At 50.6% G+C, this 23,062-nt stretch overlaps 1 protein-coding gene across 1 annotated transcript; it reads right to left on the bottom strand.

The window, feature by feature from the left end:
• Nucleotides 1–656: 656 nt before the first annotated feature.
• On the bottom strand, nt 657–22,822 carry LOC101390873 (actin, alpha skeletal muscle 2-like). The gene is given in 9 exon segments (XM_087423077.1): nt 657–800; nt 3,263–3,444; nt 4,986–5,206; nt 5,208–5,262; nt 7,155–7,316; nt 10,615–10,699; nt 15,020–15,130; nt 18,666–18,794; nt 22,709–22,822. Coding segments are annotated over 9 exon segments (1,203 nt in total).
• Between the last annotated feature and the right edge of the window lie 240 nt (nt 22,823–23,062).

The following is a 23,062-nucleotide window of genomic DNA, read 5'->3' as shown; positions in this document are numbered from 1 at the left end:
GATCCCGCCCTGACTGTGCTCTCATGGAACTTCCCATATGGGATATCGGGTCCATGGCAGGATGGCACTTCCTGGTCCCTGCGGTGGTTTAGGGCCACGTGACTTGTTCTGGCCAATTAACTGTGAGCAGATGTTCAGCGTGTCCCTTCTGGGCTGGAGTATTTCATTGCCAGTGAAAGACCCATCAGGGCACTCTTATGCTTACCCACAATGAAGGACAATGTTCCAGATGGTGTCTGCTCTGTAAGCCGGATTCTGGAGTGAAGGCGATACAGGAGAGAGCCCTGCTGACCTTCAGTGGACACGCAGCATGAGTGAGAAATAGACCTTTGTTCCATGGCACTGAGATTTTGGGGATGTTTGTTACTGCAGCACAGCTTAGCCATGCTGACTGATACACGGGGTCAGCAGAAATTCCCTTCCCTTCAGTGCTCTGTGTTAATACAGTGAGTGCCCTGTGAGCATTTCCCAAGGGGTGCAAGCCTTACCCAGACAAAGAGGCTGTCTGTCCTTTGTTGGCCCTTTTTATTAAGTCTGGGGGAGGAAGGCCACCCTCTAGTTTGAGCTGGTTCTGAGCTCTGGTCAGTTCAGCCAAGCTGTGGCTCAGCCTGGCGATGGCACTGATGGGAGACGGGATGGGGTCCAGAGAGCCACAATCAGAAGCTTCTCCTACTGACCATAGAGGAACCGATGTCCTTGTACTCATCGCTGGTGACCCACATGTCCTTGAAGGTAGAGAGTGAGCACAGGATGGAGCCACCCACCCAGGCGCCGTATCTGGAATACGGAGAGGTGGACACCTGGATGGAGGCGAGGAGGCAGATAGAGGGGAGTAGAGGCGGGAGGGCAGGGAAGGGAGGGAGGGGTCAGAGGGGAGAGAGGGAGAAACCAGAATTAAAATACTGCTCTACATTGGGGACACAAAATACCAATCCCTGAACGGACTTCACGGGCAGGCATTTCTTCCCCCGGCAAACACGATTTCTTCTAACCTTTAAAGATATTTAATGATTCACTCTAAAACACATGACACATTTTATACTATGCATTCTCTATGTGTAAGGCTTACATATTTTATAGAAAAATTAGAAAACACAAATAAGCAAAAAACCCCACAGGTAATCAACCTGGAGAGATCCCTTCTCCGTTTCATGCCTCGCTGTCTAGACTTTCTCACCCTCACACTGACACCTGTCACGTGTGTATTTCCTTCCCTTTCAGTTCCAGTAGCTTCTTATTCAACTCAGTCTCCTCTGGCCTGGAGGAGGGGAACATCATATCCATTTGCCAGGCGGGGCCACTGAGGCCCTGGAAGGTTAAATCCACCTGCTCCAGGTCAGACAGCCGTCCCCCCACGTACTCACTGATTTTCCTTAAGGCGCTTGGGCAGATCGTGAGAGGACATGTTTATTATTCTAGGACAGGAAGGTAACGCATCGCTGCAGGGATCAGCAGGGAAAAGGGATTTGGGACAAGGATTTGGAAAAGCAAGGCCCAGGCGGAGGGGGGAATAAGGGATGTTGCGTTGTCAGGTCCAGTTACTGATGCTCGCTGGCTTGGTCACACCTGTGCTTGGCTTGGAAACCATTTGCTGGTATGGGTTAAGACAAGAAATACTGCTGAAATTTTAAGGGAAAAAAAAGGAAAAGAGTCAGAAATAAGGTAGGGAAAAAGCACGTTCAGGGTCGGGCATCAGGCAGAGAAAAGAGCTGGTACCAGGCGCCCGGGATCCTCCATTCTGTCCTTTCTTCCATCAGTAGGGTGTCACACCGGACGAATCATCTACCCCACCTGTGTCTGATCTAAACAAACACACAAAATCAAACAAAAGCATGCACCAAACTGGAAGGATTCATGCATTCAGAAGAGAGCAAAACTGCCATCAGAAAAAATGACCAAAGGGTTGGAATAAGCAATTACAAAAATATGTTTAAAAAAAACAAAAAAGAAGAAGAGCAAAATCACAGGCAGCTAGGAAACACATGCAGACTCTTCACCGTCATCAGTAGTTAAAGGAATACAAATTAGAACAATCATTTGTTTTCCGTCTATTCTGTCGGGAAGAGAGTTTTTAGGACGATGGTCCCCGTGCTGGAATGAACAGACGGGAGTAAGAAGCCGTCTCTGCACCGACAGGAGCAGAGGTGGATGCTTCCACGGGCAATTTGGCCATGTGTTCAAAAACCCTTAACCTGTGCACACATTTCTGGATCAGGAAATCCACAACTGGAAATGGATTCTAAGGGGGGAAAACTATTCTGAAGAAATAAGGGGAAATCATGGCCAAAATTTTAACCCAAAAACATTATAATAGCGGGATTTGGGGTTGTTGGGAGAAACCGTTATTTTAACAGGTGGCCCCATGGGAACCAGTGTTTTCTGAAGGGGGGTGAGTTCGTTTTAGGGAGAGAATTCTTCTCTTCTTTAGGGGAACAATTTAATGAGCTCTGTGGATGATTAAAGGTGGGTCTACACCCTCCAGCACGGCTGCCCTCCTCCGCCTGCCCCTCCCTCACAGCTTCGTCAAATCTCTGCAAATCCTGTCACCTTTGCCGTCTGTGTGCATTTGGGGTTTGGCCACCTCCCACCCCTGCACGGCCTGCTCTGAGCCACCAGCGTCTCTCACTTGAATCACAGCATCAGCTTCCGCCTGCGTCCCGACGGTCTGCCCTCCCCCTCCCGACAGTCCGCCCTCCACACGGCAGCCAGAGCCGTCCCCCAGAGCCTGGCTGGATCGTGTCATTCCTCTGCTCAAAGCTGCTGGCAGTTTCCAGTTTCTCTGGGGGTAAGAGCCTTACACAGCTTCTCTGACCTCGTTTACCCTTCTCGCTCTTTCAACCCCAGCCAACCCTTCCAGCCCTTCCTCCAGGAAGCAAGCCTCTGGGCTGCTGCATGGGCTGTTCCCTCTGCTTGAAAGCTCTTCCCCAGATATCCACATGGCTCCCCCTCACCTCCTTCAAGTATTTACTCAATTGCCACCTTCCTGAGCAGACCCCTCCCGGTCACTCACCCTCCCTCCGTCCCTTGCCACTTTCCCCCGTGGCTTACATTTTATTGCATATTTGCCTCCGTATTATGTTGATTTGTATTGTTTATAGCTTCCTCCCCCAACTAGAAGGTAAGCTCCAAGGACTTGGGTCACTTTTGTTTACTGGTGCATCCCTAAGCACCTGGCACCATGCCTGGCACATCAGAGGCATTCTGGAAACACCTGTGGGATGAAAGGCGGAAGCCCCCAAAGGGTGGATGGGGAGGACCGTACCTTTACGTTGATTGTGGGGGTAACCAGGGCGGATATTTCTTTCTGCATCCGGAGCTGCAAGCCAGAACAGGAGCCAGTACCTCCGGACAATACGATGTGGCCAAAGAGAACCCTCCAGAGGGTGGGATTGCAGGAGCTGATGCTCTGGAAGGCCATCATGTGGATACCTAGGTTGTTCCTCCCTGTCAGGATGGGCGGGGAAGAAAGAATCTTGGGGGTTGGCTCCGCAGAGGCTCGGCTGGCTGCACACGTGGGCTCCTCCCTTCCAGCTGCAGGCACTGGGAGGTGGGGACCCCTCATCTCAGACAGCTCCACGTGCCATGGGCGGGCATTAGTGCCACCGACCACAAGGCCCTTGTGGGTTTCAACAGGTGAATGCATGTGAATTGCCCAGTACAATCATGGGACTCGACTGCTAGTGACTGAATAAATAAATATTAATTCTCCTCTCTCATCCGAGAGAATTTGTATTCAAGTGTTATTGACAATTATTACGGTATCCACTACTTTATGAAAGGATTTCTGTGGAGCCAGTGTCCTTGCTCAGGTAGCCTTTGAAAAATTATACTGATTATTCCTTTCTTGACTCATTGTGTGTCCATATAAATAGACTCAAACACGATGAGAGCAGCCCTTAAAAAGTGTGTGCAGTGCACTCCCTTCTGTTCAATATTGTGAGCTTCTGGGAAGAGGGGGTGGTGCTGTTGGCTCCTCGTTTTCCTCATCTGTGAGGGTACCTAGAGCAGAACCTTGGAAGAGGACAGAAAAGGCTGATTCCTGGGAATCGTGTGGGGCGCCCGGCCCAGCGGGCAAGTGCTGTGACTGTCTGTGCTCATCGTGATTGCGGTGTGTTCACACTCGCTGTGACCCGCCCGGACCCGGAGAGAAATGTCACATTGTGGGTGAAGAGTTTCATCCGATGGCTTCTTCACTTATGCAGTGAATATTTAGGGGGCATGTGCTGTGTTTGAAGCCGTCATCCCCCGCATAGCTAACAGGGAAAATGGAGACGAACACAGCTAATTTAAGCTGGATTAGAAACGCCACGTCCTTCCCTGGTACCGATCCTGGGGAAGTGGGGGGTCCCTTTGAGTTCCCTCTGTCCTTTATGAGTGTCACCCCGTATTTTTAAAATTTGATTCCAGGAAATAGTTGGTTTTCTGTGACTGCAGATTTCATCTTCCCAATCAACGGGATTTTATAATCCATCATTTTTTCCTGTTCTGCCATAGCTGCCAGGGAGCCTAGTCAGCTCAAGGCTCCTCTAAAATCTCTAGACCAGCCAAATTTTTAAAGTTCCCCTTAAATCTATGGTTTTGGTTTTTCTGCTTTAACTGTCTTAATTCTCATATTTCAAATTATTTTGTAAGTAGGTGGAGTATAAATAATACAAGAGAAGACGTGCCACCCGGCGTAGGATTTCATCATGTTTGGCAAATACTGAAGATGCTCCAGTGGGGTTCCTCATCTGTAAATGGGATCACGTGATATTGGGGGGATTAAAGGATATAACCCACGTACGATGGTCAGCAAAGTGACATGCAGACAGCAGGTGCTCAATACATGAGAGCTGATATCAGAGGAGCTTTTGAAATGGAATGCCGACTTGTGACTATTTGCTATCCAAAATAGAGTCCTCTCCTGGCCACCTCAGCCCCTTTGTCCTTACAGCGTGCCCGCTGTCCATGTCTGGGCTCATCCCGTCCCCTTCCCACCAGCTCACCTATGAGGTTTGTCTGGAAGAGCGCTTCGGGGCAGGAAAACCTCTCCCGCCCAATGTTGATCTCTCGGCCGTCAGGCAGCTGATATTTCTGTGCATTGGAAGGCGAGCTGGCTTTCATTTTTTCCTTGTTGAAGTCCAAAGCTACATGGCAACATTTCTCTTTCACGTCCCGGATGTACTCCCTGTCGGCTGTGGGAAATAGAAAAGGGTATGAACGTGAGACGAGTCCACAAAAGCATTTTTTCCCCGGGGGAGCATCTTTCTGAAGATTCAGCTCCTTGTGGTGGGGACGAGACAGCTCAATCGTAGCTGCTATTTCTGTTTTCGTCTCCTATTCTGGTACCTCTTGATCTGCAACGTGTGTAGGGGGCCCGGGCTTGTGGGGGAGAAGGTAGGATAGGGATGTCCTGAGCTGAGACGCAAGCGTTGGAAAATGTCCACGTTTTACAGGTTGATACCCTACTGTATACGGCGTGTGTTTGGGGGCAGCTGGAAGATCAAATTCAATTTCATTACCTATTAAAGTAGGAGGTGCCGTTGGTGCCCCATCCCCACCGGCCGTGAGTGTTGGCTACGAACAGCTCACAGCTGCCCCCTCCTCTGGAGAACTGCCTGAGCTGATGGAAGCCCCCTCGCCTGGAAATATCTGGAAGGTCACATCCCTCCCATTTCTGGGTGGCTGACAACAGGTTCTAGATCCAGCTGTGTCTTTTGGTGTTATGGTTTTATATTTTGTTTATCACTGATTTTGAGTTTGGATCGGAGGGAACTCCCCGCACCAGCTCGCCTGGGAATCCCGCTGATTCTTCAGCCCCTGACCTCTGACTCCCACCTTCGCCCGCTCCGCCTGAGCTGGTCTTGCTATGTCTATCATGTCCAACTGGTTTCAAAACCCTGCCACGCTCTTCACTTCATTCTTGACTTCATTCCCTCTAGCCACTGATGTGTGGCCAACATGGTCTCTGTCCTTGGCTTCTGGGACACTACACATTCCTGGTTTTTTCCCTTCCTTGCCCAGTTTGGGCATTAGTGAGACAATTCTAGGTTCAAGTTCCACCTCTGCCGTTCACCAAACGCACGGCGTTAGGCAAGTTCATTCTCCTCTTAAACTTTCCTTTCTCTCATCTTCAAGAATGAGATGAAGTACCACTCAGAGAATTGTTGTAAGGATGAGATGAAATAATGCACATAAAGATCGTGCTAAGTGTGAGATGTCAATAAAATGTCTCACTTCGTCCTGACCAATCCTTGCCTTTAATTGCTGCTATTCTTTAGGGTCCATACTTTGCTGGCTTTGCACACAGACCTCCTGCCTGGGGAGACCGGAAAAATGCACGTTGTAGGCTTGTTGGGAATGGGTGTCATGCAGGTTATACAGGCTGGGAATCTAGTCCAGGAACTGGGTGAAAAGTGGGACAGGCACATCCTCATCTGGAGTCCTTAGGTTCACATCCCAGCTGCTGCACCTGCTAGTCAAGGGATGTTGAAGTTACCTGAGCCTCCTAAGCCTCTTCCTCTTGCAATGGAGATAATTGTTCCCCCTCATGGTGTTGTAGCATGCAGCAATGAAAGAATGTATGTTAAATGTTTACTTAGCCCAGTAGCTCGCACAGGGCAAGTACTCTGTAAAGCTTAGCTCATCATCATTGGCATCATCTTATCATCATCATCACACCCATCATTATCATCACCATCACCATTGCCACCATCGTCATCATCACCACCATCATCATCACACCATCATCACCATCATTACTACCATCATCACCTTCACCATCACCACCACCATCAGCATCATCATGACCATTACCACCACCATCATCATCATGACCATCACCCCCATCATCACCATCATAATCATCCTCACCATCACCACCATCATTACCATCATAATCATCATCATCATGACCATCACCCCCATCATCACCATCATAATCATCCTCACCATTACCACCATCATCACCATCATAATCATCATCATCATCATCACCAACATCCTCGTTGTCATCATCAATCCACTAAATGTCCGTAAATGTAGATAGAGTTGTTTTTAGAACTTGGATGATGGTCACGTTAGCTTTACAAATTGAGGGCTGCAGGTTGAGCAAGCCAAGAAGGAAACTACACCCCATGGATTGGTTTACCTGGCCAAGAATAGCAGTTTCCTACCTGTGCCCACCAATGAGTGCCCACTGTCTGTCAATAGTTGCAGGAGGTACAAGGTTAGGTCTTGGCCTGCCACGTCCATCTGGATGGTCGACTGATGCAAAGGACAGCCCTCAACGATGGGCACGAAGTATGTCATTCCTTCTCCAGATTCAATGGTTGTTCCTAGACAAGAGAACACGGGCATCAGAGTGTGGGGTACACGGTATCCCTTATTGAATGTCAAGACTGCAGAAGAGATGGTAGAGGGGGATGTAACTGGAGGGGAAGGCAAAGGGTCTGAGAAGCAGACTTTCTTGCCCCTAGGGGAGTGTGCCAGGATGGAGCCTATCTGAGTCAGACCAAGGGCTGACTATTTTGGACAGGAATCCTTCAGATTTTCTCATTAAACTAGACATGCAGGTATTAGCAGCAGTTGCCAAAGAGGTAAAAGAAGAAGATGAATACTGTGCTCTTAACACCTTTGTCTCGAAAGAACTGTCTGTGCCTTGATGCGGGCAGTGGGGATCCCTGGGAGATGCTGGAATGTCAGAAGAGTCAGAATGCAGCGGAAGAGGCGTACATTTTGGTTGGCAAGGCAAACTGCTCCCTCTGCAATAGTCCGAAAGGATGTGATGTGGTAATGGGAACACATGGCCCACATTTGTGTGAAATGGTGGATTCTGGAACCATCCAGAGCTGATTAGGGGTCTGGGTGGTTGGCTTCTTTCACCTGTTGAATCTGGTAACCAAGAACTTCAAGTTTAAATGAAGCAAAGTGAGTCAGGAAGACCTCCACATCCAACTAAGATGGGGAACAAAAAGTGGATTCTCCCGCCCAACCTGAAACACTTAAAAAAGAGGGTGACATACAGGAAACAACGGTTTTCAAGATATTGGGCATCAGGCAACAAAGGAGAGATGTCCCAGAGAGATAGGACATCACAAGACAGAGAACGGCAGACCGCCATCCCTCATGAGCACAGACACAAAATTTTAGCAAGTCGAATACAATAATATATAAAAGGATAATATGTCATGACCAAATGGGATCTCAAGAATGCAAGGTTGTTTTAACATTCAAAAACCAATCAATGTTATTCACCGTATTAAAGAACTAAAAGAGAAAATCCACATGATCATATCAATAGATGCAGAAAATGCATTTGACAAAATCCAACATCCATTCATAATTTAAAAGAAAACTCTCAGCAGACTAAGAATACAAGAGATAAAGTATGCTTATGAGAAACCTACAGCAAATGTTGTACTTACGGTGTAAGACTGAATGATTTCTCTCTAAGATCAGCAGCAAGACCAGTTTTGTGTGGGAGGTTCTAGCTGGAGCAATCAGGCAAGAAAAACGATGAAAAGCATACAGTTTGGAAATAAAGAAGTAAAACTGCCTATCTATAGACAACATTGCCTATGTAGAAAAATCTTACGAAATCTACAAAAACGCTACCAGCACTGATAAATGAGTTCAGTTAGGGTACCATGATACAATATTGATACAAAAATATCAATTGTATTTCCACATACCAGCAACTGAACAATCAGAAATTTAAATAAAGATATCATGCACAATAGCATCAAAATATATGAAACAGAGATAAGTCTGACAAAGTTATGCATGATTTATACACTGTAAACCACAAAACATTGCCAAGAGAAATTAAAGAAAACTTAGGAGATATACCATATTCATTAGTTGGAAGACTCAGTATTGTTAAGATGTTCTTCCCAAATTCATCTGTAGATTCAATACAATTCCAATCAAAACCCAGAGAGCCTTTTTTGGTAGAAATTGACTAACTTATTCTAAAATTCATATGGAAATGCAAAGAATGTAGAGTGGCCAAATATTTTTAAAAACAAGAGACCAAAGTTGTAGCACTAACATTATCTTATTTCAAGACCTATTATAAAGCTGCAGATACCAGGGCAATGTGGCGTTAACCTACAGTTAGACAAATAAGTTCAAGGAACAGAATAGAGAGTACAGAAATAGACCCAGACATATACGGATGACTGATTTGCAAAAAAAATGTGCAAAGGCAATTCAATGAAGAAAGCATAGTTTTTTCAACAAAGAGTGTGGGAACAATGGGACATCTTCATACACACACACAAAACTTCGCTCATACCTTATACCATATATAAACATATATATATTCAAAATGGATCATAGAACTTAATGTAAAACTAAAAATTATAAAACTTCTAGAAGAAAACACAGCAGAAAACCTTTGAGTTCAGCCTATATTTCTTAGATATGACACCAAAAGCAAGAGCCACAAAAAAACCAAATTGATCAACTGGAGTTCACTGAAACTAAAAACTTCTGCTCTTCAAAGACACAATGAAGAGAATGAAAAGTCAAGCCATAGACTGGAAGCAAATATTTGCAAAACATATAGTTGATAAAAGACTTGCACCCAGGATACAAAAAGAATTCTCAAAACTCGAAGACGAACGCCTCAATGAAAAATTGGGCAAAACATTTGAACAGACACTTCTCTGAAGTAGATGTACGGATGGTAAAAAACACGTGAAAGGATGCTCCACATCAACGGTTGTTAGGGAAATAAGAATCAAAATCACAATGAGATACCACTGCCCACCCATTAGAACGGTTAAATTAAGAAGATGCACCATGTTGGTGAGGATCTGGAGGAACTGAAGCTCTCACACATGGCTGGTGGAATGCAAAATGGTGCATGCAACCACTTTGGCTCTAGTTTGGCAGATTTTTTTTCAAGTTAAGCATACGCTTGCTATATGACCCAGCCATATCACTTCTAGATATTTACTCAAATGAAATGGAAGCATATGTCCATGCAAAGCCTTGTCCACAAATGTTCATAGCAGCTTTATTTATGATAGCCCCAAACTGGAAACAACCCAAGCGTCCATTCATAGATGAGTAGATACAGTATTGTGCATTCGTACAATGGAATACTACGCAGCAATAACAAGGAATGAACTGTTGACACAAACAGCAACGCTAATGATCCTCCAAATAATTATGCTGAGTGAAAAAAGCCATTCAAAAAGAGCACTTACCACATGATGACATTTAGACAAAATTCCAGAAAAGGCAAACTCATCTGAGGACAGACTGGAGGGGGCAGTACGGGAGGGAAACGTTTACAGGTGATGGCTGTGTTCCTTATCCTGACTGTGCTGATGGTTCCATGAGTGTATCCACGTGTCAAAACTGATCAAATTGTATGCCTTAACCACGTGCAATTTATTGTACATCAATTACACCTCAAAAAAGCCGTTAAGAAAAAAAAGTGAATCGAGTAGGGGCAAACTGTTTAACCAGGAGGGATGGCAAGGGAAGGAGTTCAGAAAAGGGCTGGCAAGTGTGCATTTTGTGGATTTTTCCTCTCTTTTGTTATTTGTGGGGGCGGGGGGGGCAGCCTGAGGGACGGGTGAGGGTGGGCTCATGGGGGCCAGGCTTCTAAAGGCCACTCACCAGAGGTTTGGCCGGAGGCGTACAGAGAAAGGACTCCTTGGTTGGCTAAGTACAGGGCAGGCACGTTGAAGGTCTCAAACAGGATCTGAGGAGAAGCATTGGGAAGCAGACAGAGGAGGGGTGGGTCTTCCCTTAATTCCGAGGGCACAACGGGAGTCCGGCTGGCAGGAGGCCCTTGGCTCCCCCAGAGAGATCCCGACAACGGGGTCAAGAAGCAGCCACTCTTTCTCCCAGCTCTGCCCTGACCAGCTCTGTGACTCAGTTTCCCAGTCTGTGAAACGGGCTCGCATCCTTCCCAGGTCCCTTACCAGACTGTCGCGAGACTGATTAGGGAGCTTCTCATCATCTTGTGAACCACCGTTTTATCACGATGGGGGAGCCGCTGAATTCCCAAATGCCTCTGAGAAGCCACTGCTGCTCCCTCCACTGAAGACCGGCCCTTCTTTCTACTCTCGGAGGGGAGCAGACTTTACAGAAATTCCAACACTTCGACTTGAGGTGATCTAGTTGTTTTATAATAATGAAAATAATGGAGGCTAACAGTCATTGTGTGTTAACTGCATGCCTGACACTTAGTGCAGACATGCTTGTTCAAGAAGTACCTCCTGGTGCTGACTGCATACAGGGTAGAGGCGTAAGCAGGAGACCTGGGTGCTGACTGATACAGGGTGGAGAGACACAGCTTTGCTTCTACCGCCCATGGTGACCCCCCCAAGGCAAGTGACATTGGACCTCCTGGTCCACGTTAGAGACCAGTGGAGAGAATGGGAGGGAGCAGGTGGCAGAGGTGGGACATGAGCGCGGGAGCTGGACCCAGCAGGGCGCTGGCTCCATGAGGTTGGCTGGGAAAGCGAATGATTCTCCTGCAAGATGGTGACACTGGGGTCTCTAAGATTTAAAGGTTCTTTGGATGGTGGGCCCCAACATTGTGTCACTTGGGTAGATGAAAGGCAGCCTGTGTTAGGTGCAGCCCCAAACCAGAGCAGGCTGCCAGGCAGGGCCATGGGGGCTTGCACCTGGGGACAGGGTGACAGCCAGCTGGAGCTGTCGGGGGCAGCTTCCGGAGGGCCAGTGGGGTGGGGTCAGCTAGCTTTAGAGGGATCCCTGTGGATTGGCTCATCTGAATAACTTCGTGGGCTCCTGGGCATAGAGGCTGGCCCAGGTTGTCTGGTCCCTGGCTCTGGAGTGACTAGGACAGGTGTATAGTGGCCGTGGAGTGTGACGGGACAACAGGGAAGTGGTTGGGGTGTGGATTTCATCAGCTGCCCAGGAAGGGGACTGACCGGCCTCTAGAAAGACCTCAAAACCGGGTCAAGGCAGCATTTTTAAAAAACGATATCGCACACAGCCGGGATACACCACTGGGCGAGTTCCTCACTAAGTGTTATTATGGGGCAGCTGTCTGCGGGGGTTCAGGATTTACCCAAGAGAAATGAGAACTCGTGTCCATACAAAGATGGGTTCACGACTGCGCACAGCAGCGTCACGCACCATAGTCCCAGACTGGACTCTACCTGACGTGCATTCCCAGGGGAAGGGACAGGCAAGGTGATGTGTGGAGGGCTGGCATCTGGAAGCAGGTGTGTCCTGCATCCTGTGATTTTGTGCCACCCTCAGGCGCCCCTGGAATTTGGATCCTGGTGGAGGAAGGAGGGCAGCTTCTGTGATCCACCTAGAGACCCCTCCCCCTAAAAACCACAAAGACCAAAACCAGCCTCAGCTCCCCTGGCCTGCGTGAGGCCAGAGGCCATAGAGCTTACAAGGATCTTTAGGGTTCTTGCGAGAAACTCTCTTCTCACAGATGAGGAAACTGAGGCCCGGGAGCAACAAGACGCAGCACTGACTGAAGGCTCGACAGGTGCTAAGCTCTGTGACAAGTGCTTTCTGGCATTCACTCATTTCGTTTCCATGACAACCCCCAGGGCGATACCGTCACCATCCTTCTGATGAGGAAACCGAGACCCTGTGAGGACCAGGAATCCACCCGAGGTCACATGTGCTGGGAGAGCCAGTGCCAGAACCCAGGGGTCTTGCTGCCAGGCCGGGCCCTTCCCCGTACACCAGGCTGCTCCCCCATCAGCTTCTCTTCTGGGCCATGGCCGCCAGAAATCCTCTTAAGATACAGGTTTATTCCAGGAGGAAAATCGTCCCTGAACTTCTGTCTGTTCCAGCCTCAGGGAGGAGCCTTGGGCAGGGAGGGGCCCCTGCAGGGAGGGCAGAGTGTGAAGGAGAGCCCCCGGCACAACATACAGATGTGGAAAAGTCCATTTTTCCATGGCGAGGTGGCATTCCTGGTGCCCCAGTGCGGGCCACCATGGCTGGCTGCCTTCCGTTGCCTGCAGAAACTTCCATCTTCCTCACCACTCTGCCCCGGCTGTAGTCACAGGCTCCCTTTCCCTGGGCAACCCAGTGGGTTCTGCCCACAGGGGCCCAGAAGGAGATCCAAGGGAGGTGAGAGGGAGGTGGCAGACTGATGTCCCCGTTCCCTCCCTGCTGGTCCCTCCTTGAAGGCCACAGCTCCCGGCCACGGCCCTCTCTCAGTGCTGGACACCACCCGTTGCTGTTTCAGATTTAGGGAGGAATGGCTCCTCGTTACTACCCGGACCTCTGCACCATTTCATGTTGCTTTTCTAAAACTTTTGTTCACCTTCCTATGTAATCTCTCCACTAAACTCCCCAAATTACCCCATGCGAGTGTACCTGTGGTTTCCTCCTGGGACCCTGATACACTAGGGGGTGAATTTGGAGACAGCCAGGGCAGAAAGGCAGGCAGCAAACCCGGGGAGGTGGGGAAGGGCTGGAGACAGGCTGTGTGGCCAGCACTGTGGTTGCATGAGGTGAATTTTATGTGTCAATTTGACCAGGCCACAAGGGGCACAGACATGTGGTCAATCATTATTCTGGGCGTGTCTGTGAGGGTGTTTCTGGAAGAGATTAACATTTTAAGTTGATAGACTGCGTAAAGCAGATTGCCCTGCCAGAAGTGGGTGGGCCTCAGCCAATCAATTGAAGGTCTGAATAGACCAAAAGGCCTGAGCTTCCCCGAATAAGAGGGAAATCTTCTTGCCTGATGGCCTTTGAACCAGGACATCAGTTTTTCCTGCCTTTGGACCAGAACTTCCACCATCAGCTTTACTGGGGCTCCAGCCTGCCGACCCACCATGCAGATCCCGGGACTTACCAGCCTCCATACTCACATGAGCCAATTCCTTATAATGGATCTCTTTCTCTCTACGTATCTGCCCCGGTTCTGTTTCTCTGGAGAACTCAGGCTAAGATGGTTTGGGAGCGGCACATTCCCTCGGGGTGAGGGACAGTCCACCTCTCTCTTCTCTGTGCAGCTCCCTGGGGCCCCGATGGGCGCTTAGCATTCTCAAAGCGGGTACCTGCTGTTTCAAGGCCGTAGGCTCTGTGCCCGGTCCACGTGGAGCCCACAGTGGCCCATTTCCGTGATCTGCCTATCCACGTGCAGAGGATTCCTCGGCCCCCTCAGGGCTCGTGTTAAATGAGGCGGCAGCTCACACCTGCCCTGTGATGGATGATGCGCTGTTTCTGGGCCACAGTGCAAGCCTCCTCCATGTGCAAGTGGCACTGTGGGCCGCTGGGCTTGCCGTTCAGGTCACTGCTCACTGCGGGAGACACCACTGGGCTCCAGGGACAATGGGCCAGGTGGTGGAACCATGCTGCTTGCTTAATTAGCTCACCGATGTCCTCATTAGGGGAAGCCTAATGATGTAACTGGAACCCGGGCGGCCAGCGGCAGCCCCTGCAGCCCCCACCCGACCTGGACCCCACTCCGGCCCTCAGGAGGACTCTGCAGTCTGTACTGGGTGGGAGGGCACCCTTCTTTCTTCACCAGCCTGCATCCTTGACGTGCTCCAAGATCCTGTTCAACCCAGTTCAATGTGGTCAATCCAATTGGCGCACACCCCCCACGCCTTCTGAGGCTCAGAGAAGGCGGAGGTCCGGGAGCTGTTAAGTCAGGGTGAGACCTCCAGGTGGCCTGCACCACACAGCAGTGCTGGGAGCAGGCTGCGGCGTCAGAGCACGTGGGTCCAGGTGGGTCCACAGCCACTCGCCCTGCAACCTGTGCCAATGACTTCTGCTCCCGGATGTTCTAATTTCTTCATCCGTGCAATGGGCTGATGATCGCCCCGCCCCCCAGAGTGGCCGTGATCGTTTAGGTTAAACACCCAGCCCACGCCGGACCCCTAGGCCAGCTCTCCAGGGGCAGCTGTCATTCCTGCTGCTAACGTCAAAGGGGACAGCTCACCGGCATCCCTATCTCACTGAGCGAAGAGAAGGTGACGTCCTGAGGGGGTCCCCGAGGCTCGAGGCTCGGGAGGAGGCCGGAGCTGCCCCACCGCGGCCTGCTCCCTGACCCCCCGCCCACCTGGCCTCTTACCTGTGACACTTTCTCTTTGTTGGATGTCGTGTTTAAAGGCGGTTCTGTCACCATCAGGGGATGCTGCTCCGGGGCGATGCGGAGGACCTGGTAGAAGGAGTGATGCCAGATCTGGGGAGAGAGGGGCTACACAGTGAGGCGGGGGGAACCCGTCTACACCACACAGTGGCTTCTTCGGTAGCACATGCGATCGTGATTCACAGCGGGAAAGACGGAGTGTGGCCTTGGACGAGACACAGGACCTCCATTCATGTGCCAGGCCTTGAGGTGGGAAGGGAGCAAAGATGCATGAGGCACGGTCCCCGTCTAGAGGACCTCATAGTCTGATGGGGGGACAGATGCAAGTCCCACACCGTAGGGGGGAGCCCCATGACACAGTGGGAGGGAGTGTGGCATGGGGAGAGGGTGCGGGGTGCAGACACACCATTAGTCCCAGTCCCACGTGCACCAGGTGTGTGCACGGACGAGCCACCCGACCATTGTGAGCTTGTTTCCTCATCCATAAGACGGAAAATGTGCCCCACTCATGGAGGACTCTGAGGATTCAGTGATGTGACGTTGGTAGAAGGCTAGTGTATGAGTTTCCTGTGAGTTTCCTGACGTAACAAACACCACAGATGGGGCGGCTTAAACAACAGACATTTACTGTCTCCAGTCCTGGAGGCTGGACGTCTGAGACCAAGGTGTCACAGGGCTGGTTCCTCCTGAGGCCTCTCTCCTTGGCGTGTGGACGGCCGTCTCCTCCCTGTGTCTACACATGGTCGTCCCTCGGTGTGTGTCTGTGTCCTGATCTCCTCCTCTTATAACGACACCAGTTATGTTGGATTAGGGCGAAGCCTAGTGACCTCATCTGACCTTGACCACCTCTTCAAAGGCCCCATCTCCAAACAAGGTCATGTTCTGAGATACAGGGGGTCAGGACTCCAACATGTGAACTTGGGGGACACAGTTCGGGTCATAGCACCTGGTACAGTGCTTGGCGCACAGTAGGTCCTCAATAGGAATAGCTAATCACTACGGATGAAGCACCTGCCTGCCTCTGGGAGGGAGGCTCCATGGAGAACAGAAAACAGGAATGAAGGACGTGCTCCCTGGGGAAAGTCAGTGCAGGAAGGGCCTCGGGAAGGGGGAACAGCGTGTGCAAGGGCACGGAAGCACAAAGCAACACGGTGCCTGTGAAACAGCAAAAGCCAGGTGGGTGGGCTCACACCTAGATGGCCAGCCACTGAGGGCCTGTAGCAGGAACACGACGTGAGCAGTAGAAGAGACTCAGCAGGCAGTGTGGGGTGAATTAGGGGGATGAGATGCAGAGTGGGGGGCCATAGAGGAGGATCATTGCAATGACCCTGGTATTCGGGTAAAAACTTGAAACCAAGAGCTGGAATCACCTAAAGACACACAGAAACCAGCTCCATTAGCTCTCAGTCAGGCAGCATTTGCCAGCCCCCCACAAAGAAATTGGAGAGGAAGGTGGGAGCTGTGACCAGGTAACACGGGTCCCACAAACTGGTGAGCAGCGCCCTCCAGACACCTGTCTACACTGCTTCAGTCTCTGCATTCCCTCCCACACACTAACTTGGAGCTACAGCCAGAACCAGGGCTGACACCTCAGCTGTGGAGATAGAAAAATATCTGTGAATGATGCCCCCACAGCCCCCCTCTGAGAGGGCCCCCAATGACCCACACCTCCTGGCACTCAGGCCTGTGCAGACTTTCCCACATTGAAACAGGACTGGCTTGTGCGACCTACAGAATAGGGCCAACATGACAGTGTGTGACTCCTGAGGCTACATCATAAAGGCATTGCAGCCTCTGCCTTGGCTTCTACGATCTTTCGCTCTGAGGGAAGCCAACCACCAGGCTGTGAGGACATTGAATGTCCTGCAGAGGGGCCCATGTGAGGAGGGTCCATCCCCCCAGGCACATGAGAGGCCACTTTGGAAGTGGGTCCTCCAGCGTCAGTCAAGCCTTCAGATGATGCAGCCCCAATGGATATCTGACTGCCTCCTCATGAGAGACCCCAGGCCAGAACCACTCAGCTAACTGCTCCCAAATCCCTGACCCACAGAAACTGAGAGAGGTGATAGGTGGCCATCATTGTTTTAAGCCTCTAAGTTTTGGGGTGATTCATTATGCAGCTTGGATAATTAATGTGTCTTTCAAGGCAGTGTGCAACCTGTTCAACCACATATGGAGGTCCTAATCAGAACCTCAGTTACTAAAAGGGAGTGGTTCAAATCAGCCATATTTATTACATCCTTACTATGCTGGACTAAGGAATTTTTTTTTTTATTGTGGTAAAACATACGCAGCATAAAATTTACCATTTTGAACTTTTTTGTGTGTGTGTGAGGAAGATCAGCCCTGAGCTAACATCCTATGTCAATCCTCCTCTTTTTGCTGAGGAAGATTGGCCCTAGGCTAACATCCGTGCCCATCTTCCTCTACTTTATATGGGACGCCCCCACAGCATGGTTTGACAAGTGGTGCATCGGTGCATCGGTTCGCAGGATCTGAACCTGCGAACCCCGGGCCACCCAAGCAGAGCGCATGCGCTTAACCGCTGTGCCACTGGGCCAGCCCCGCATTTTGACCTTTTGTAAGTGTGCAGTCAGTGGCATTAAGCACATTCACATTGTTATCCAACCATCACCACCATCTATCTTCAGAAATTTTCCATCTTCTCAAACTAAAACTCTGTCCCCATTAAACACTAACCCCCCATCTGCCTCCCCCAGCCCCTGGCACCTACCATCCTACTTTCTGTCTCTGTGAATTTGACTCCTCTGGGGACCTAATACAAGTGGAATCATACAATATCTGTCTTTTTGTGTCTGGCTTATTTCACTCAGCACAGTGTCCTCAATGATGAAGCACGTGTCAGAATTTCCTTCCTTTTCAAGGCTGAATAATATTCCATTGTGTGTACATACTACATTTTGCTTATCTATTCACCCATTGATGGACACTTGGGTGAATAGATAACACAACAGCTGTTAGCTGTTGTGAATGGTGCTACCATGAACACGTGTATGCAAATATCTCTTCCTGTCCTTGCTTTCAATTCTTTGGGTCCATACCCAGAAGGGGGCTTCCTGGATCACATGGTAATTCTAGCTTAATTTTTTGAGGAGCCACCATACTGTTTTCCACAGTGGCTGCACCATTGTACATTCCCACCAACAGTGCACAAGGGTTCCAATTGCTCCACATCCTTGCAAACATTTGTCATTTTCTGTTTTTTTGTTTTTTTTTTTTTTATAATAGCCATCCTAATGGGCGTGAAGTGGATTAAGGACTTTTTATCCATCATCCCCTTTAATCCTCACAACAGCACTGTATGGTAGGAAAAATTATACCCTTTCTTACAGATAAGGAAACTGAGGGCCAGAGAAGCCAAATTACTTTTCCAAACTGATGTAGATCATAAGGAGTGGAGACGGGATTCAGACCCAGGTCTCTGACTCCAGAACCTATGTGGTTTGCACCATGATGCGGAGTTTACAGGGACCTAAGAGATGCAGAGGGAGCCCTGGATGCCGGCTTAGATCCCTTCCCAGATGCCCAGGCAGCAGAGAAGGGTCACCCCTTGGCATCGGTGGGGGTCCTGTGAATAGGTCCCACCCCGACTGAAGCTGCGGCCCACCTTTTCCATGTTGTCCCAGTCGGCGATGGTCGCCCGGGAGACGGGGTACTGCAGGTTGAGTTGCCCCCTTTTATTCTGAACCTCAGCTCCGATGAACCAGTCTTTCTCTTCCATTCCCACCAACGGATTCTGAAAAACACGGGCCAGGACAGGTCCCCTCTCCAGACTGACTCGCCTCCACTCAACTTTCACACTGGTGCACCACGAGCAACGAGTGGGCGCCGTGATGACCTGGGTGATGACCTGGGAGGGTCGGCTCCAGGTCACAGCGCTGGACCTGTGGCCTCCCCAAACCCGCACACTGGTTCAAAATGCCACCAAGAGGTTTTAGCAAGTGACCCTCGAGGTATAGCGCTCCCGAGGACCCACTGCCTGGACCCTCATCTTGACCGCTTTGCAGACGAGGACCCTGAGCACGGGGAAGAGAGAGGCGGTGGAGGCAGGAACGGGGTGGGGAGAGGCGCCAGCTTCCAATCTGCTTTGGAGAGCTGGCGGGAAAGGGTCTGCAGTTTAATTTACTTTCTATCATCTTTTAGGAAGATGAACCCAGCTACTTTCCTGGCAGATTAAACCACTCGTTCTGTCGTTCAGAAGGGGATGTGACAGTTGGTTCACATGTTAGTCTGGGTCCCCCAAGGAGCAGACAACAAGACGGGACTAAAGGTGCGAAGATTTTCTTATAGGATATGCCTGTGTGAGAGAAAACGGGGAGGCAGCTGGATGGGGCTTGGAGAGACATCAGGCCCACGTTTGATCACTGGCCTCACTAGCTGAGCCCTCTGCAAGGGTCCTGCCTTCTCTGTGCCTCAGTTTCCCTTCCTCACCTGCGAAGGGGCCTTATGTGTGGGCCTTAAAGCCATGGGTCACAAAGGCTGGTCCGCAGACCGCCTGCACTGATCACATCAGGGTTCCCTGGAAAGCTTATGCAACTATCCTTGGCCACCCGCCGCCCTGCCCCTGAGATTCCGACTTAGGAGACGGAGGTGGGGCCAGGCCGCCTGGCTGTGTGAAGCTCCCAGTGATCCTGACGCTCTGCATGTCTTGGAGTCCTTTGTCTCCAACTCTAGACTCGGCTTAATCGGTGCCCGAGGCTCTGCTCCTCAAGGAAACACTGGCCGTCCTTCTAGAGAATGACCTTGGCCACAGTACAGCCCTCTGGGCTGGCTGAGCCCGAGCCGAGGCTGCCTCCGGCCCGGCCAGGGTGGACTCCCGTGAGGGGAGACCCTCACCCCCAGCTCAAACGCTCCCCCCACTCGCCCTCTAAGTTACCCTATACTCCGGGCAGAGACAAGCCCTGGAGGAGGGGCTGCGAGCCGAGCTGAGATGTCTCGTTGTCGCTCTAGTGGCCTGGATGGGGCCCCCTAAAGATGTGTCCACCTGTGTGTGATCTGATTTAGAAAGAGCTTTTGCAGATGTAATTAAGTTAAGGATCTCGAGATGAGATCATCGCAATTACCCAGGTGGGGCTGAAATCCAAAGTGCCTCATAAGGACATTTATAAGAGAAAGCAGAGCGAGACTGGAGACAGAGAAGAGAAAGGGGAACAGGCCACGCGACGACGGAGGCAGAGGCTGGAGTGAGGCACCCGAGAGCCCAGGGGCGCCTGGAGCCCCCAGAAGCTGGAAGAGGCGGGGAGGACCCTCCCCTAGAGCCTTCGGAGGGAGCGTGGACCTGCCACACCTTGATTTCAGACTCTGGCCTCCAGAACTGGGAGAGAAGGAATTTCTGTTGTTTTATGCCCCCCGGGTTGTGGCCATTTGTTATGGCCGGCCCAGGACACTCACACATTCGTCATTGGCATCATCGCCACCATCATCTTCATCGTTATTAAACACTTCCTATAGGCCGGACACTGTGCTAAGGACACATTCACCACCTCATTTAACCTCCGGGCCAAACGACATAGATATAAACATGTATTTTTCTTAACCCCGTTATGCAAAAGAGAAATCTGGGCAGCAAAGGGACACTTGCCCAAAGTCACACAAGTGCTGGGGGGCAGCGCTGTGGTTGAGCCTGGGTCTCCCTGACGCAGTGGCCCCCACTCTTCTCCACTAAGCTCTACAATCTGGAAGTAACAAGCTGATCATCTGGGGGTAGGTGGGGGTGCAGGAACCTGCTGATTACTAGGCCGTCGCAGCTGCATCCCCGGCATCGGACAGCGAGCGGCAATCAGCTGTCTCCAGGTCCCGGGGCAGTTTCCTGCTTAGTGAGGGGCCAGCGTTTTCACACTCGGCCACAGATATGCACGTCAGCTTCAGCCTGAGCTGGATAATGAGAAACACTGCCAACAATTTGCTTCAAGAGCTACAGAGCCCAGGAGTCATCACCATGGGACCCGTGACATTTGGGATTTGTCACCCAGCTGCTCCCTGTCTTGGATGATTCAACTTCCCTCCGAGGAGCACGGTGACTCAGAGCAGGGGCTTGAACTAGGCCCACTTTACTCACCATGTGGATATGGGTGAGTCACCTCTCCGAGCTGCCCGTCTCTTTTCAGGGAGAAGGGCCACCCTGGCGCCTACCTGGCAGGGCTGCCGGGCTCAGATCAATGTAATCAGTAACGGTTATGATGGGAACGTGGGGCTAAGGGCCTCACGCCTGCTTCATTTGGAAGAGCCCCTGGATGTCCCGGGGGCCTCACAGGGGAGGTGGGCGAGCATCTTGCAAAGGACATGGGGTCTGACTGTAGAGCTGGGTCAAGCCCCCCGCACAGCACCCTGGGTAAGGCCCAGAGGGAGAGTCGTGACATCTAGCCTGCAGATACGTTTTGTTTAGTCTGCATGGGGTTTGTGGAAAAGTGAGTTAATACTTAGAAACTTGACACAAAAATCTGAACTTCTTAAACGTAGAATTCCATCTGATCTAGCAATCCCACCTCTGGGTATATGCCCCAAAGAACTAAAAGCAGAGCCTCAAACAGATACTATTTGTACTCCCATGTTCACAGCAGCATTCTTGACAATAGAGACAAGGAGGAAGCAACTCAAAGGCTGAATGAATAAACAAAATGTAGTCTATCCATACAATGGAATATTACACAGCCTTAAAAAGGAAGAAAATTCTGGTATCTGCTGCAACGTGGATGGACCTTGAGGACATTATGCTGAGTGAAATAAGCCAGTCAGAAAGGACAAATACTATACGATTATGCTTATGGGAGGTCCCCAGAGTCATCAAATTTACAGAGACAGAAAGTAGGATGGTGGGTGCCAGGGGCTGAGGGAGAGGGAGGGGGGTTAGTATTTCAGGGGGACAGAGTTTCAGTTTGGGAAGGTGAATAATTTCTGAAGATGGATGGTGGTGATGGTTGCACAGCAAGATGAATGTGCAATGCCATTGAACTGTACACCTAAAAATGGTTAAAATGGTAAGTTTTATGCTGTGTATATTTTACCACAATTAAAAAAAATCTGAATTTCTAAATTCTCTTGAAAAGCAGGAAGATCTGGCAACACTGGGCCCCCTTTCTTACACGTCGACAGGCAGCAGAGGACGCCCTCTTAGGCACGGAACTTGCCTCAGTCTCCACCCCTCCCTATTGTCTTCCTGTCACAGAGGTGAGAGTCAGTTGCCACTTAGCGCTAGTGGACTACTGTTTACCTTAAAGGTAGAGAACTACTTCCCAGTCTCCACACCACTCTTAACAGTGGGAAATTCACCAAGTAAATAGATGGGCACCCTGATTTATTTTGTACAACTGTCTGCTTTTTTAACTCATATAACTGGCCTCCTCCATCTAGGTCAGTGGTTCTCAAAGTGTGGCCCCGGGGCAGCAGCACGATCATCCCTTGAGAAGTGGTTTCAAAAGACAAACCCCCAGCCCCGTCCCAGACCTGCAGAAGCAGACGCTCAGGGGTGGGCTCGGCCGCCCGATTTTTTCAAGCCAGGGCCCGTGATGAGTCTTACACAAGCTCCCCTTGGCCGACCCCTGCCCTAAGGATGTGACTTGGCCAGCCCTGTGTTGGGTGTGGGGTGGCTGTCAGGCCGGGCAGCCACCTTTGGGCTGACCAGCACCCCAGGAAGGATACCCCATCACTCACGTCGTGCCGAAGTTTCCCGAGGATGGTTGGGAATACGGCCAGGGGCGCTGCTGTTCCCGAAAAGCCCACCTTGCTGAAGCCGGAGCCATAGTCGCAGACAAGGGGCACATTCATCGTGCTGTTCGTGACCTGGATGGGGCTGCGGGGGAGACATCACGGTTATTTGTGTTGCTTGCAAGATGCTCATCGCGGGGCAGGCTCTGTGCCAGCCGTGGACTCGGGCTCCGCACTCACAAAGCTCACGGTGTGTCCTCCTCACACCAGAGCTAGGCCCTGCCTGGCGTGCGAGCCACTGTCTGGACGCTGTGGGCCGTTTGCTGGAACAGTGGGCTCCCAGATGACCGTTTACACGTG

The sequence above is a fragment of the Ceratotherium simum genome, chromosome 34 (assembly GCF_057802395.1).
Source record: "Ceratotherium simum simum isolate JZ-2026a chromosome 34, ASM5780239v1, whole genome shotgun sequence".
NCBI classification, from domain to species: Eukaryota; Metazoa; Chordata; class Mammalia; order Perissodactyla; family Rhinocerotidae; genus Ceratotherium; species Ceratotherium simum.
This window is presented reverse-complemented; position numbering and strand designations above follow the sequence as displayed.